This window comes from Prunus mume, linkage group LG6 (genome assembly GCF_029339155.1).
Source record: "Prunus mume cultivar Tortuosa linkage group LG6, ASM2933915v1, whole genome shotgun sequence".
Lineage (NCBI taxonomy): Eukaryota > Viridiplantae > Streptophyta > Magnoliopsida > Rosales > Rosaceae > Prunus > Prunus mume.
The window spans coordinates 21,561,616-21,578,938 of NC_142703.1; the positions used below are offsets into that span (position 1 = coordinate 21,561,616).

General features: G+C 45.1%; 2 protein-coding genes across 2 annotated transcripts; both read left to right on the top strand.

Annotated features, from left to right (window-relative positions):
• Positions 1-9,821: 9,821 nt before the first annotated feature.
• LOC148916441 (uncharacterized) lies at positions 9,822-10,367 on the top strand. Its single transcript, XM_089055133.1, has one exon. The coding sequence runs from the start codon at positions 9,822-9,824 to the stop codon at positions 10,365-10,367; it is 546 nt and encodes a 181-aa protein (XP_088911259.1).
• A 322-nt stretch (positions 10,368-10,689) lies between these two features.
• On the top strand, positions 10,690-11,217 carry LOC107881910 (uncharacterized). Its single transcript, XM_016796962.2, has one exon. The coding sequence runs from the start codon at positions 10,690-10,692 to the stop codon at positions 11,215-11,217; it is 528 nt and encodes a 175-aa protein (XP_016652448.2).
• Positions 11,218-17,323: the final 6,106 nt, after the last annotated feature.

Consider the following 17,323-nt stretch of genomic DNA (forward strand, 5'->3'; position numbering starts at 1 on the left):
AACATGCAAAGAGGAGGACAAGAACGTGCAGACCAGCATGTGGGCATGTCACTAGCATCCACAAGTCATGACCAAAGTAGGTCAAGTATCCGTTCAAGATTAGGCCTATGAACTAATGTCCACTCATTGTTGGGGGCACAGTCTGATGTCCATGCCCGCTTGGGCGCCCAAAGAAGTGTTCATTTGAGGTTAGACCCATGAAGAGGCCATCCCCGTAGCCCACCTCATAGAGAGCGTCAAGGAGGATGCTCACCGACTAGTACCGAAAGGGTAAATTCTACGCTACGTGCCACAAAAAATTATTCATAAACTTAATCCACTAATATGCCGCATCGGCAGGGTAGTCGATGAGAACAACACTCTTTTGCTAATGAGGAGGTTGACTAACGACACCAACGCCATAGAAGCCCTTGGCAAGAACCACAAGAGTTGCGAGTCTAGGATGTTGAGAAGCTCATGAATGATCAACTCCGAGACCTAAAATTCGAAGGTGACTTGGAAGACACCCTGCACAAAGAGGTGGACTGAGCAAATTTCTCGCTGTTCAACGATGAAAATAAGCACGCAGCTCCACCAAGGTGGTTTCTCGACTCTTACCTTTAGACCATTCAAAGGGGATTCCAATCCCGAAAACCATCTTAAGCATTTTAGGAGTATCATGATACTCTATAAAGGCGACGATACACTTTGGAACAATCTCGACAAATGATTTCACTGGCAAGTTTTGTGACCATAACCTTGTCGCCACAACAAACATGTTGGTTGTGATATTACAATGTATATTTATATAGTAGTGTAAGAAGTGTGATGATGGTGGTTAATTCTTCATCGAATGATGGTGTTGCTTGTTTGGTTTCTCCATCGAAGGATGGTGGTGGTGGTTTGGTTTCTCATTTTTGTCCTAAATATTATTTAGCTATTTTTAAAAACCTAAGGCCTTGTTTGTTACAAATGATTGTTTTGGCATAAACTGTACTTAGAGATTGTCCTCGATTGGCTGAGTTTAATTTAAGCTGAATAAGACTTATCCGATGTTTGATGTAATACCAGACTAAAAAGCTGTATAATGTTAAAATAACATAAATAATAGATGTGTTACTTCAAATTTTAAATTTTCACTAAAATGCATCAATCAACCAAAATGTTGAGCCATTTCTAAAAATTATTTTTATTAATATCTTATCCATAAAAAAAAGATATAATAAAAAAAAAATTATTCCCTAAAATTATCTTAAATGAAAAAATTAAAACAAACCCAACCATCGGTTATAAAATAAAAACAAAAAAAACACCACCCCCATCTGGCCCAACCCCAATTACCTTCACGTTACCATCCATCCCCAATGTCCTTTTTTTTTGGCTTCTCTCTCTCTCTCTCTCACTTGTTCATGGTTGGTGGTGGTTTGATTTTTTGTGTGTACTATAGTTTCAAGGTTATATAGAGTTATATTTCAACTAATATATATTGCAGCAGCTGCTTAAGTATTAATGTCTTTTTCATGGGGTTTTAAGGGGTCACAACCATTACAGGCTTATATGTGGCTCCGCCCCTTAATCGTGGGATGGGGTTTAATGAGGTATGGATGTTGGTATTACTGGTGTAGATAGAGTTTCACTGGGTGGTGGTGACAGTGGGGTTTGGGGCAAATGGGGGCTTATTTTTTGCTCCCCCCTTTCCACATGTGTTTTATTGTCCCCCCTAAGAAGTTGTTTTTGGTGGGGCCAACATTAACAATCCCCATTTAAAACTATAATCAATCAAAAACAAACATGTGTTAAAATTTTATCCAAGCCAATTCGGGCTTATCCGGTGTAAGGATTATATATATATATATATATATATATATAGAAAGAGAGAGAGAGAGAGATGATAACAACTGTACCCTTTCTGATGAGGAGCATAGCTAATGAAAACACACTTTTATGCTTGGGGATCTAGTTTGCTTCGTTGGTGATCATGTAAGTGTAGAAATACAACACAGCCGAAAATCCGAGGTTCAGGTTTGCGGTGAGAGGTATTTGCATATGGTGGTGAAGTGTTTGAAGTGGTGTTTGAAAATTTAAGATACTAGAGGGAATCCAATTAATAAGGTAAGTTGCAAAAAGGACAGCTTCTCCCTAAAAGGCCGAGGCATATTGGCACCAAAGAGATAGGCACAAACTACTTCCAATAAATGTCTGTTCTTTCTTTCAGCCACTCCATTTTGTTGGGGAGTGTATGGGCATGAAAGTTTATGTATGATGCCATGATTTTGTAAGAACTTGTTAAGATCATGGTTGAGAAATTCTCTGCCATTGTTAGAACGGAGAACTTGGATTCGGGCCTGAAATTGTGTTTTCACCATTTTATGGAACTGTTGAAACTTTAAACTGATTTCCCCTTTAGTTTTGAGAAGGGAAACCCAAGTCATGCGTGTGCAATCATCTATAAACGTGACAAACTATCGAGCTCCTACTAGAGTGGCAATTTTAGTAGGTCCCCAAATATCAGAATGAACAAGTGAAAACGGAACCAAACTCTTATTTGAACTTAATAGGAACGGAACACGATGGCTCTTAGCCAATTCACAAGTATCGCATTGGAAGCTGGAAATATCAAGACTAAAAAATAATGATGGAAACAACTTCTTCAAATAACCGAACGAAGCATGCCCAAGACGTTTATGTCATAACCAAACTTTGTCTCTCTCTCCCTCAGAACAAGTTCCTCTTGTTGTGAAAGCTTGACCAACCTTGGTCTCATTATTCAGTGCCCAGTCTAAGTAGTCGAGTTTGCCCCACCTAGTACCACAACCAATCGTCTTTCCCATAAGGATGTCATGAAAACACAATGATTCGGCCAAAATGTTATAGTACACCCCAAAGTAATAGTAAGTTGTGCAACAAACAACAAGTTTTGGTCCAAGGATGGAACAAGCAACACAAAATCTAGATGAGGGAATTAGAGAGAGATAAAGAGCCCTCCCCAACTACAAGGGAGGGGGTACCATTAACATTAGATACCACCGATGAAGTGGATGATTTGTAACTAATAAGTTGGGCAGGATCAATTGTCATGTGATCCTTAGCACCCGAGTCAATAATTCATGTGGACTTTTTAGAGGGTGTATGAAAAACAGAACTTTTGGTGGTGGTGATAGAAGCACCAGTCCCGGTAGCCGGGTCAGTTGGATTGACCGCATACTTTTGTGAGTCTGCAAGAAGTGAGAGAATCGTAAAGGGTCTTGACATCACAGCAGAAGTAAGATGTAACATGAGAATGTGAGGAATTTAATTTGAGGAATTTGATGTTGGAATTTGATTTGAGAGGTATGTGCATAAGATTTGAGGGTATGTATTTTAGGGATTTTGATTAGAGGATTTGAGGGATTTGGATTTGAGGAATTTAAATATGAGGATTTGACTTAAGGTTTAGAGACAACCTAGGATCGATTACTCTGGTATCATGCTAAAGTATGAATATGGTTTGAATTCTTTAGGTTAAGTTTTGTTCTTCTCCATAAGAAGGTATATATAAGAGTTTACATGAGAGCTTTACAAAGAAATAGATACAGTAACCAATTGGGATAGTATCTCCTAATTATACAATGATTTGTCAACTATATAAAATAAGAAAGTAAATCCCTTAGGGCCCGTCCGGTAACGTTTTCGGAGAATGTCTTCTTAGAATATTTTCAAAGAATGAAAACAAAAAAACAAATTTGCATTTTCAGGAAATGAAAATGTGTCTGGTAGATTAATTAGAAAACATCTTCAGAAAACAAAAACAATGAAAATGTGTCTGGTAGTACAATTCGAAATAATAATATGTGAGTTCTTTTTATGAAAATGTTTCTCATGAGAATGAAAACAACTTTTTTCTGTTTTCTACAAGTTCACATGAACTTGTTTTCATTTTATGAAAACATTCTCAGTGTTTTTTGTTTTTGGGCTACCGAACGTGTTTTACCTCATTTTTGTTTTCTGAAAATGAAAACAACCCCTTAAAACATTACCGAACGGGGCCTTAATTATTCAAGGAAATAAATCTCCTTGATTAATTAGGAAGACTCACGTCAACAAAAATTGCCCCTGCAAGCTTCAAGCATTATTTGTGTTGAGGCCCAAAAATCCAAGGGGCTAAGCCCAAATTAACCCTTAGCCCAATATGAGTGATTGGATGCAAAATAAGCTCAATCGGGATAAAAGAAAATTTATAAGAGCCGCCAACACAAGCTACAAGCGACAAATCATGCTAAACAAGCACGTGCAAAAGGAGCCAAGGACATACCGATATTACTAAATCACGCTCACATGCTCATTCGGCGCTACTTGGCCCGACTATAGCCTATCATGGCATAATAAAACCCCAAGCACGAGCATAGAAATCATGCGCATTCTAATACCAAGCTACGTCACGAGCTTAAGTGGGCCCAAGCCACGAAATTAACCGGGGCTTCTTGAGAAGGTTGTGGTATGGAGGGAAACGAGCAATCACGGGGCCCATTGAGGGTTCAAGGAACGTAGGTTTCAAAGCCACTTGGGGACTTTGGAACTCAAGCCCGTTCCTAGAACCCAAGCATATGGGTTAGCATGAGAGAGAGGAGAAAAAATTGACCCATGCTCTAGGAAGACACCAAAGAACCTACCAAGATATTTAGCCCAGCCCACATCAATAGAATTAGAGGGAAAGCCTTTCCAGCAGCTTGACAAAAGCCTGTCAAACGATAGAAGCAACAAAGCCAGAGGACCCAATACCATATGTACAAGCCCAAGCCCAGCAGCTTGCAAAAATCTGGCGTCGAGCCCTATCCCCGTTTGAATTCCAAACAATGGTCATAAGGGAGCCACGGCAAGACCAGAGGAAATCCATGGGGGTGAGAGAAGTGTCCATCGGACAAAAGGCTCCATCTCTCCCCTTTTCCTCTGTAAGCTCTGCTTGGGAGAAAACGTAAGGAAAGCAGGTGGCGCCTTCCCTCTATGGGAAAGCCCAGCTGCGTCAAGGCATTGGAACCATGAAGGGTTCCTTACCCATGCCCCTTGGATGGAGAAATTCATTAAAATAGGGCTAAGTAGGAGCTGCCAAAGAAAAAGGAAGAGGAAAACCAGACGAAATTAGAGCTCCTAAAGCCTATAAAAGGAGACTTTTGCTACCCAGAAAAGACATCCACAACTCAACGACCCAGAGCTTGACCAAGCTTTGTCAAGCAATCTGGAATTTACTCAAGCCACCCAATCCTCTTTCTCCGTTGTTTTCTTCTTCCCCTGAGATAAAACCTTGCTAAGTTCTTTCTTCGTTCTCAGTTTAGATTTGATCCTCTGTAAGAAATTCATGTTGTTCTCTCTCTCTCTCAAACTGCTAAACTCATGAAAGCTTAGCTCTCATGCCACATACTCCTCAGCCTAAGCCATTAGCGAAATCCTCATGCTTATTTGGGTGTTAGTGAAGTGATCCTGAGAGTGTTCTTTTAAAATCTCATTAGATTTTCTAAAAACTCTCTTGGGAGCTTGTTTTTCGAACTCAAGCATTTGGGGGATTTTGCTCGTTGCCTTCCTACAGCAGCCCAGGCCTATTCGTTAGGCTCTGGAATAAAACCCCTACATAAATTGGCGACTTCACTGGGGAACAAGCTGCCATTTTACTGATGCCTTCAAGAAAGAAAACCAGGAGCAATACCATGGCCTCCCAAGATGGGCCCGACCATGGTGATTCTGAATCAAGGCAAAATGCTTCCTCTAGAGGACAAGAACATGCAAGTGAGGAAGCCTTCACCCTCACTGATCTCATCACAGGCTATGCAGGCCATTGGGGAAACCCAGAAGGAGATGATGGACACTATCAAAGAATTAAAAATGCTGCTTCCAAGCCAAGCGAAGAGGATAGACGTCCAAGAAGAATGCGCATTCTGGAAAGGGTCGAACAAAGGGACCGTCTTTTGTCACCAGGAGGATGTCGTTGCCATCTTTGGAAAGGAGCTTAGTTGAAGTCGAGGATTGAAGTACATTCCTCACCACCGTACCCAGCAAGTTTACTCCAGCAGCCCTATCCCAAAGGTTACGAAACACCAACCTTTGTTCTCTTCGATGGGAGGAAAGGAAGCCCAAAGGAACATGTCAACCGATTCCTTGATGCTTTGGGGCCACACGCTGGTGATTATAATCTGCGACTCCGAGAATTCTCAAAGAGTCCTCACCGATCGGGCTTATACATGGTACACCACATTGGCACCAGGCTCTATGCGTTCTGGGACGACGGCAAGCGGTTTTGTAAAAATATTTTCAGCACGAGGAGAGGGTCACTACCACGCAGCTCAACAACACTCGCCAAAAGCAAGGGGAGGATCCCGTGGACTTCGTGAGAAGATTCCGGGACTTGGCTCTCGATTGCTATGATGAAAAAGATGAGGAGGCACTTGTTGAGATTTGCATCAGCAACATTGTGGCAGACTATAGAGTATACTTGGAAAATATTGGCATCACCAATTTTCCTTCTTTGGAAGCGGTAAGAAAGACAAGCATGTCTATCAAACCGACTGGACAAAGGGGCTGGAGGAGTGAGAAGAAGGAATCACATCAGGTGTTAGCCACGGATGAGAAGCCATCTAACGACTACAGCTCACGCAAACGGAAAGATAGGGAGACGTACCCGCCATTGCCTTGCAAAGATGAAGAGTTTCATGCCATCCTCGACACAATGATTGCTGACGGCGCGATCAAACCTCTCAGGCCCTACAAGGTCCCCACCAGGGAAGAAAAAGTGATCCCAGATCATCGCTACCACCAGTTTGTAGGACATCCGACCACCGCTTGTCAGAGTTTAAGGAGGATATTACATGGCAAAATACATGAGGGAGTTCTTGAGCTTCCCTCTAGGAAGCAGGCTATTGATGAGGACCCTTTGCCAAAATGGAGGGGGAAAGAAACGGCTGTTGTTATTACATGTTCAGGATGATTTGCTCGACGATGACGAATTGTGCCACCCATGGAGGAATGATCCAAAGCCACCAGAGGCTATTTGGGAGCCTTGTGGAAACATGGATAAAGCTTCTGGTGCAAATACTCGAAACCGTCAAGCTACGACACGCCATGGCCACTCGATGGATGGGATGGCTGTGCAGACAATGGGGTGTTCATGTTGGACATGCGGAAGAACAACGCCAGGAGCCTCTTAGGACAGGAAACGTCTGTGTGACATTTCACACCCTTACAGTGAGGCAATTGTAATGGAGCAATATCTAGGCTCGAAGCAAGGACCCACAGCTTCACAAGTCCTCCAGAGAAACCCTAGAGTTAAGTCACTCTTCGACCAACTTGGTTTGGGCCTCAGCGAGGGAAGTAGTCTTGTAGCCCTCATGAATATTTCTGCAAGAACCAACCCCCATTGCTTCACTGCTCAACCTCAAAGGTCATTCTTGGAAAATGACAATGCTATTGTTTTCACAGACGAGGACATGGAAGTTCCATACCCGGATCATAGGAGGCCGCTTTACGGAGGGACAAATCAATAATGTGTTCATACGGAGGGCTCAGTAGACACGGTTCTTCGTAACATCTTGCCTCTGCGTACTTACAGCTGGTATTCCACTATCCAAGATTGTGCAGTCCCAAACGAGCATTAGCGGTTTGGGAATCAAAGTGAGGTTACGGTTGGATATATGCAAGTAAATTTGAAGGTAGGGCCCGTCCGGTCACTTACCAAGTTCTATGTGGTGGACGTAGATGTGGCTTATCATGCTTTGTTGGGAAGGCCATGGCTCAACAAACATAAACTTGTGGTCTCTACGTACCATCAATGTGTAAAAGGAAGAATTGGGCTAAGACCACTCCGCATACCGGGAATCAAGCTCCGTTCAATCAAAGCGAAGCTCACTACTCCGAGGCAGAATTCTGCACCGAGTGCACAGCGCCGGAAGCAACCCATCCAAGAATTTTGGGACTTACCTGCCATCGTGGACCGAGATTCGGGATCTGAGCAACGAGGAGCTCATAACCATCGTTGATCGAGAAAGAAAAAGGCACTCGGAGGCCAACAACCATGCCTACGATCATCCTCAATGCTCAAAGGTTACGCTTGCCGGATGGGCGCACTGTATATAAACGCTTATGGCGGGATTGGGGCTTGGCCGTATCCTACGGAAAGCCCAGTATGGTGGAGAAGCTATGCAAGCAGACAGCCGCGAGAGTCTAAATGGCAAGGCACCCTTGCCTTGTCCTTTCCAAGAACCAATGACAGCGCCCAAGCACATGCAAGATGGCTCAGCAGTAGGCTGAGCGGCTGGAAACAATTAATTTAAGTGATGACCCATCTGTCCCAAGACCCATCTCTATCAGTGTTCATTTAACGGGGGAAGAAAGGGAGGCTTTGGTGTCGTTATTGAAAGAATTTCAAGATGTGTTTGCTTGGAGTTATGAAGAGATGCCCGGCCTTAATCCAAACTTGGTAAGTCATACGCTAAATATTGAGCTCGGTGCAAGACCTGTTGTACAACCTCGAAGGAATTTTCATATGCTCTCTTGCACCGCCTAAGAATCCAAAGGAGTTGAAAAGTTTTATGGGAAGATTGTCATACATTCGGCGTTTTATTCCAGGCCTTGCTGCAATGATGAGTGTTTTCACTCCTCTCCTTAAGAAAGGGAAGCCATATATATGGAGCAGGGATGCCAAGAAGCTTACCAGGGGTACAACAATGATCACAAAGCTGCCCACGATGAGGCACCTATTCGAGGACTTCCACTTAAGCTTTACTTGGCTGCGACAAGTGCTGCGGTTGGTGCTTTGCTTGCGCAGGATGGCCATAACGGGAGGAAAGCCACATGCTTATTATGTAAGCCGACAAGCGAGAGGAGCTGAGGCAAGGTACCCAAAATGAACTCTTATGCCTTGCTCTCGTCTATGCCGCACAGCTTGCGACACTACTTCCTTGCTCACAAGTTACAACTCATAGTAAAGTCCGATCCCGTAAGATATCTGCTCACAAGGCCGGTATTATCCGGTCGTCTCGCACGTTAGTTATTGCGACTTTCCGAATTTGATATCGTATGCACAACTCCTAAGGCCATCAAGGGACAAGCTGTGATTGACATGCTAGCTCTGTTCCCCGAAGTAGAAGGATCAACCCTTTCCAAGGAAGTCCTGGGAGAGCTGCGGAAATGGTCGCTCATTACATGGAGGAGGAACCATGGACCCTCTACTTTGATGGGTCTTCCACATCGAAAGGTGGAGGGGCAGGTGTCGTGCTCATTAATCCCAATGGGCAAGCTACGGCTCTCTCATTCAAGCTAGACTTTCCATGCACGAATAACGTGGCGGAATACGAAGCTTTTATTGTAGGATTGTCCACAGCAAGAGAAATGGGCGCAGAAAAGGTGAAGATCATCGGCGATTCAAACCTAGTACTAAGTCAATTGCAAGGAAGCTTTGCGGTGAAGGAAGCAACCTTGGCACCATATCGGACAGCTGCTGAAAGGCTCATTAATTCCTTCAAGCAAATCGTGATGGAGCACATTCCAGGAGCCACCAATAGGTACGCTGATGCTTTGGCCACATTGGGATCAAAGCTCTCATTTGTGCAAGAGCAGCCCAACATCACCGTGATAAGGAGAAGCACACCAGTGGTCGAAGCAATGGCCTAGGGGGACTTCTTTGGAAGAGGATGATTGGAGAAAGCCACTGAAGAAAAAATTAGGTGAAGAGAGCAGACATTAAAGACTTGAAAGACTATGTGACTATCTTTGGGAACTTACTGAGGCGTCTTCCGGGAGGTGTTCGACCGGTGTGTTGGGATGGCGAAGCAAGAAGGAGGTTGCAAGAGGTACACGATGCCACTTGCGGCTTGGAACCGATGTCGGCACCGGCGCTTGCAACGCAAAGGTTATTATTGGCGAGAGATGAAGAAGCAAGCAATGAACTACAATCCGATTGTCCCACCCGCTCTACGATACCCTCTACGGAGGAGTCATTCACTGTTTCATTTGCAGAAGATTGGCGGACTCCATACTTGGCATTCTTTGTTGGAGGAACTCTGCCGACCAACCCCAAGCTTGCCTATAAGCTCAAAAAGACCATAAAGAGGTACTTTGTTGATGGGTCAACTCTCTATCGGAAGGGGTTTAATGGTGAGCCATTAAAGTGCTTGGGAGAATCAGAAGCGCGTCAAGCCATGCAAGAGATACATGCTGGAGAGTGCGGAGAGCACCAAGGAATGAAGAAGCTTCACCGGCAGCTACTAAGCATTGGGTATTATTGGCCTACCATGAAGAAGGATGCACATGACTTTGTTAAGAAATGTCACACCTGCCAAATCCATGCTAATCTAAGCCACAAACCTCCCACATTGCTGCAAGACATGCGCACTCCCTGGCCTTTCCATACTTGGGGGCTTGATTGAATTGGGACAATCCATCCCCCTTCCGATGGCTACATATGGATCCTCACCGCTACGGAGTATTTCACGAAATGGGTTGAGGCAATTCCCCTTCGAAAGGCCACAGGAGCTGATGTCTCGAATTTCATTCGGGAATACATTGTGTGTAGGTTCGGAATCCCATACAAGATGATCACCGAACAATGGCACACCTTTTGTTAACAAGCAAGTAGGTTCAACCCTTAGTGGGTACGGTATCAAGCATTGTCGCTCTACGCCTTATTACCCGCAGGGAAACGGTCAAGCGGAAGCTACCAATAAGACGATATTGAGGATTCTAAGCAAGATGGTATATGAGTATCAAGGAGGCTGGAGTGTTCACCTGCCGGATGCTTTGTGGGCTTATCGCACCTCACCAAGGAGCGCTACAGGTTTTTCACCTTACTCGCTTGTGTACGGATCTGAGGCTATTTCACCCGTGGAAATCACCATCTCGACAGCCAGGATAGCAGCTGTCAATGATCTTGAATGGGATGCAAAGACATGCTCAGATTGGCGTTTGCTAGATCTCGAAGCAGTTGATGAGAAAAGGATGGAAGCTGAAAGAAGGATGGCACTCTACAACAAGACTGTTGCCCAAGCCTATAACAGGACCGTTAAGCCTCAAGCCTTCAAGCAAGGAGATCTCGTGCTAAAAGTCGTTGAACATGTGAGAAGGCAAATGTCAGGACCTTCCAAATTTGCCCCACAATGGGAGGGTCCATTCGCAGTCAAAGAGGTACATAGCAGCGGTTATTATCGCTTGATCTCTGTCAAGGAAGGCATGCTAATAGACCCCATCAATGGAAAATGGCTCAAGCCCTACTACTGCTAAGTAGGCATAATATCTTATTTTCATGTTATTGCATTTCTTTTTATCTAAAAAATGTTGTCTCCTTCTATATGCTCTTTGTTTTGAAAAGCTTTTGTATCATCATGGTAGCATGGGGTTTGGAATGAAAATGAATGAGTATTTTGAAAAAAAAATTGTCTCTAAATGTTTGCCCTTCTTCGTACCTCGAATTTCTTTTTGAACATGCATTTACAATTACATATAAATATACGCCGGATATCCAAAAAAAAATGGAGGAAAATATTACTTAGCAAAAGACATGTCAAGCAAAGCCATTTGAATGGGATCCTAGGTCTGTAGCAGCTTTCAAGCTTGGGCAAAATGAAAAGGAACAAGCCAAGCTAAGCACCCGCAAAAGGAAGCTAGCATGCTCATAAGGTCCAAGAACCTTGAAAGAAAATAAGCAGTGTCAAAGGGCCATCCTAACAAAACTTTGGCAAACAACCACCATGCTTCAAAAGGATACCCGATCTAAAATTCAAGCAAAGGATTCTACCAACCAGGCATTTTATACATGTCGAATAAGAGCTACAATGTGTTTCTGGCAAAAGAAAAAAAGAGGAACATAGGTTCCGGCAGCTGGAACACAACAACACTAAAAGGCCAAGCTGCCACAGTACAAGTTTTACAACATAAGTCAAAATCAAGCTATACACGCTAAGAAGTAATGTGTGCTTCAATCTCGAACGAAACTCTAGAATGTGTCAAGCTAGTCAATCCTACACCAAGCAAAATGCGACCTGCAAAACAGAACAAAAAAAAAAAAGGGGAATGTCAGGAGAAATCAGAGTAACATTGAACATATGTAGAATGAGGAAACATGAGGGAAGGATGAAAAGTCACGAGCCTCAAAGGATGGCTAGAAGGGAACGGAGGAGGCCCCGTGAGAAGATCTTGTCATCCTTTGCCTTCATCACACGCCAAGACTGTCGGAAGAGATACCTTGGGCGAAAGGAGGCCATGCAATTCCTGCGCTGGTTTTCCATTCGTGTTGCTTGAAGACCAAAGCCTCTGCTGCTGCCCTTATTTCATCAGGGCCGGATTTGACTTCATGTTATGAACTGTCCGTGCCCCAAATGCAGCACGTGCCAAACCCTTCACGAGTTGAAAGAGACTGCTCAAAGCCAGAGTCATAGCCTGCAAAGCGCATCCCGCCCAGAGGAGCTGTGATCGATAATGTCCGGCGGTGCACAAGATATCCATCCATGGAGCACCAAGCGAGGGCGGAAGCGACCTGATCGAGAATGAAGAAGTAATACTCATGTCCATGAAATCCCGTACTTGTCGAAATTTCTTCAAAGCTGCGACTATCTCGGGATAAACAAGAATTCCCGGAAGAGTGTGTAACCATTAAACCGATGGTAGAGCGGCAGGAGTTCATCTGCGGATCGAAAGACACAGCGCCTTGTCAAAGAAAGCCATGAAGGCGTAAATGATTCCTCCCTCCGGCCAAGGCGTCTTTGCAAGGGTGTTCTGCAACATTCCCGCGAGTAATGATAGCTGGCGTTTCAGCGATGCTCGCATTGACACATTGAACCGCTGGAAGAAGTGCTAGGGGACTAGGCCTGTCGCGGAGAAGTGGTTGAACGTGAGATGGAACGGGCAGGGTTGTATGGGCGACAAAGGTGTTGCTCAGAAGGTGCTAGAAAGGTGTGCGAAATGGCAGGATCAAGGTCCCTCTGGAGAAAATGCTTTGGAAGATAGGTGGTAAAGGGTGTAACTTGGAGCCTAGGCATTTCATCCCGAGAATCCGTTGGTGTCATGGTTGGAGAGGATCCTGTGAGGGCTGCCTCGACCAGTGTATCGAATGTGTTGAAGGAAGAAGGTACTACGGGCACAATTTCCAAATTTGAAGCGAGATGCTCAGCCTGCAAAAAAGAAAGGGGTGCATGCAAGGATTAGTACGTGATAATTGATGGTAATGGGTATTGGCAGATGAGTAGGAGAAGAAGGTAAATAGAATATTATCGCACGGATACCTCACGGGTCCGAGCGAGGATCGGCAATGGCCGCAATAGGGGGTTTGGGTCCTCAGCAATGTCAATAACTGCAGGATGAGCACGCGTCAAGTGTCTGATTATGGTGTGAGGAAGAAGGGGGGACAAAGCTTAAAACGCGTGATTACCGCTCGGCGCTAAAACGGCGTGTCTGCTACCAGCGGACTCGAAGAAAACATCTGAACCACCTTGTCCTCCTGGATAGTCACTGGAATAAGCAAATGCATCCTCACTGCAACCCTCATTGAAGTCCCCAGAATCTTCACTAGCATCATCAACGTTCTCTTGCTCTGGAACATTAGCCTCGGATTCGGTGGTGTCATTATCATCACTATCATCGTCAACTGTCACTACAGTTGGGGTTCCGGCAGCTTCAACGATCTTAGGTGCGTGTTCCAGAAAATCTCGCATGTAGAATGCGCACGCCGACGCTTTAGGGGTCACCTGAGGAGATACCGGGGGTGTGTCACTTCTCTTTCTCTTTGGGGTGGTACCCATTTTCCCTATAAAAAAATATGTATATAATAAATAAGTATCTACCCACATATCATGCATAAAGCAAAAAGAGGGGTATGAAGAGTGCTGAAGTCAAGAACACTTACGCGGAGATGGGTAGTTTCGGCACCTTGCCAGGCGACCGGCTCCGGATCGCAGGCCAAGACTGGCTGTTCGGGAGTTGCTTCTTCGGTTGAGGAGGGCCACTCAGGGCTACCTTGGAATGAACCTTTTAGGTTTACTGCGATGCGCTTCTCACTCACATTTCGCTCCTCCTCTCGCTTCCTTTTTGTCGGCGTTGCACTTTCCGAGCCGCCAGGACTCTGTACCCCCGGCCGGCTTCGTCTTAGGAAATTCCCCAACAATGTCACCACTCTTGGAAATGAAGGGCAAGTTGCGTTTTTGGCTAAGAGGGATGGCTTTCTCTTCCGAAACCAAGCCCACAAGACGAGCCTTTGTAGGAGGCAGTCTGTCCCGGGAAAGGATTGGAACTCACGAAAGGAAGAGAGACAGCGGTTCCAGTAAGCTTGGTAGCCTCTGGAAAAGCCACCAACCCTCGTCTTGCTCGCTAAAACGATGGGCCTGCAATGGCTGGTATGTGGTCATTGCTCCAGAAGATCTGTGTAGTGCAAAGGGTCACCATGGTTGGGACTAGGAACCCCTTGGTCAAGCTCGAACCGCTGACTCGTTGTGGAGAGTAGGTCACGAAATCTCTGCGCGATTATCCCTAAGAATAGGCAAGGGGATGGGAGCAACATTCAACAAAGCATACTTAGGGCCATCACTCTGCGATCGGCTGCTGGAATCTCAATCGTATCACCGATGTCGTGATAGAAGGGCACGAAAGTGAAGGTCTCTGTGAGGTGCCGTAAGGACGAAAGACAAAATTCTCGACATTGTCTAGCAGCTTTAAGAAATTCTGGCCTTTCCTCTGCATTCTCTTGAACCACCTGCAAACTAATGGAAGATTGTTTGGCATAAAGGAACCATTGCCCCAGTCAGCCAACTTTATAGCATGCGAATGAGGGAGTGAATGCACATCCAACCCTTTGAGACGCTCCCACAAGAACACCTGCAAGAAACCAGAATTTAGGAGGGTCTCCACGCCCATGGTTCCTGATGCACTCTTTTCCAGAAGTTGGGTTCGATTAAGTAGATGGTATAGATGTCCCAGGAACATGGGGGCTAAGGGGATGGTATCGCCTCGGGCTATGGCCAAAGCCAAGGGAAATACACGATCATGAAGGCGATCACGAGAAAAGTCACAGAGCACGAACCGCCCAAGCCACGAGCTATAAAGGCAGCGTAAGCGGCAGGGACTCTGCTGTTTGCATCCCAAAATATTGTATCCAGTTGCTAAATCGGAGTGAAGTGCTGGGAGAGGTGGGAGCGCCTCTTCGCAAGACTGCAAGGTTATCTATTTCTTAGGGTGAGGGCGTGCGAGAAGGACTACGGTCGCCACAGACAGGAAGGCGAGAGATATTCGCCACATCTTCAAGGGTAGGGGTAAATTCCCCCCATGAGCACACAAAGGTGTGAGTAGCGGTGCTCCACCTCCGGACCACGTGATGAAGCATCTTCGCTTCGATATGGATGTCCCACAATTTGGAAAGGAAGATGGCATCAAGGACTTGTGCTCTGCGCAGGATGTTGCATGTGGATGGATCCCGCAGTTCACGGTCGACCCATTCTGACCAACCTTTACTGATGCCGCAAGGATATTGGAAGAATAGGGGAACGGCTGGAAAGAGGCCCTTTTCAATGCAGCATCTGGATATGGAGGCAGGATTAATAACAGGAGCAGTCTCAGGGGATGGCTCATCACCAACAATGGGATTTTTACGGGCATCTTCAAGCAACAGGAGCGGCCCTTCTGCTTTAAGATTGTCATCCATGGAGTAGAGATGGTCTAGCATGATCAGCGGAAGGTCAGTGGACACTATGGCAAGCCTACTAAGTCACAGACACCTGGGAAAAAAAAAAGAGGAAGAAAGAACAAAATGCATAAGTTCCAGCACCTTCACGAATTGTTGAACGCACGCACATCTCTGTAATATCATGCCAAGACCACATCAAGAAAGAAAAAAAAGGAGACCAATTCAATATCATCATGCAAATCTTTCCTATGAGAGGGGAAAAGATTATCTGGTGCTAAAAGGAAAAGAGGAGAAAATGAATCACAGGGATAAAATATGCGAAGGAAGCCATGGAGTGGCTGTTCCTGTTCCTTCCACCATGCTTCGACACCATCTAGAGGTTTTGTGGTTAATCAAGGTAAGATATCGCCTCAAGCACGCTTAAAATCCCAAATCAGTGGTCTATGCCCGAAATTCGAGCCTAGGGCTTGGGAAATTAGATGAAACCCAGACCGAGAAAAGTGCCCTGTTCATGAGGAATTCTAAAAAAAAATAAAGGGTGCCTCCACATGTACATATATGCGTATGTATATGTGTATGTGTATAGATGCATGTGCCCGGAGTAACGAGATGTAGAAAACAAGAAAAAACAAGGGAGCGATGCTTACCACTTGCTATTGCTGGAATTCTTCCGTGACTTGCCAAGTCGAAAGGGGGAGCGCCTTGCGATTACACAGTAGAAATTGCTCCACACTTCGCCAAGTGACTTTGCTAAGCTTGGTTTTGGACGGATTGAAGAGCGAATCGAAGAAATTTGAAGGATTTTAAAGAAGAATCGTGGCTTTTCCCGGATGATTGCGAGCGGTTTCCTGGGCATAACCAACCAGCGGTTGTGGTTGAGGCCTCATTGTGATTTCTCGTTTCCCAAGGGTTCTCTAGACACGTGTATGAAAAGAAACCAGCAAAAACGAAAAGGGGCAACTAGTTTTAGGGCTCATAGCGTCTGAAGAGAGAAGTCGAGAGGCGAAAAGAGAAAAACAAGAGAAGAAAAGGAAAGAAAAATAAAATAAAACAAGATTGATGGAAGCGTACAGGAATGCAAGAGACCGCTGGAAAATAATCATGGCAGCACACACGCGGGAAGCGAGAAGGTCACGTCAGCAGCCTGGGTTTGATTTTTCTTTTGGGCCAGGTTTGATTATTTGACCCATCTCAAAGCTATTCATGGCCCCAATAATCAAGGGGGCTAATGTTGAGGCCCAAAAATCCAAGGGGCTAAGCCCAAATTAACCCTTAGCCCAATATGAGTGATTGGATGCAAAATAAGCTCAATCGGGATAAAAGAAAATTTATAAGAGCCGCCAACACAAGCTACAAGCGACAAATCATGCTAAACAAGCACGTGCAAAAGGAGCCAAGGACATACCGATATTACTAAATCACGCTCACATGCTCATTCGGCGCTACTTGGCCCGACTATAGCCTATCATGGCATAATAAAACCCCAAGCACGAGCATAGAAATCATGCGCATTCTAATACCAACCTACGTCACGAGCTTAAGTGGGCTCAAGCCACGAAATTAACCGGGGCTTCTTGAGAAGGTTATGGTATGGAGGGAAACGAGCAATCACGGGGCCCATTGAGGGTTCAAGGAACGTAGGTTTCAAAGCCACTTGGGGGCTTTGGAACTCAAGCCCGTTCCTAGAACCCAAGCATATGGGTTAGCATGAGAGAGAGG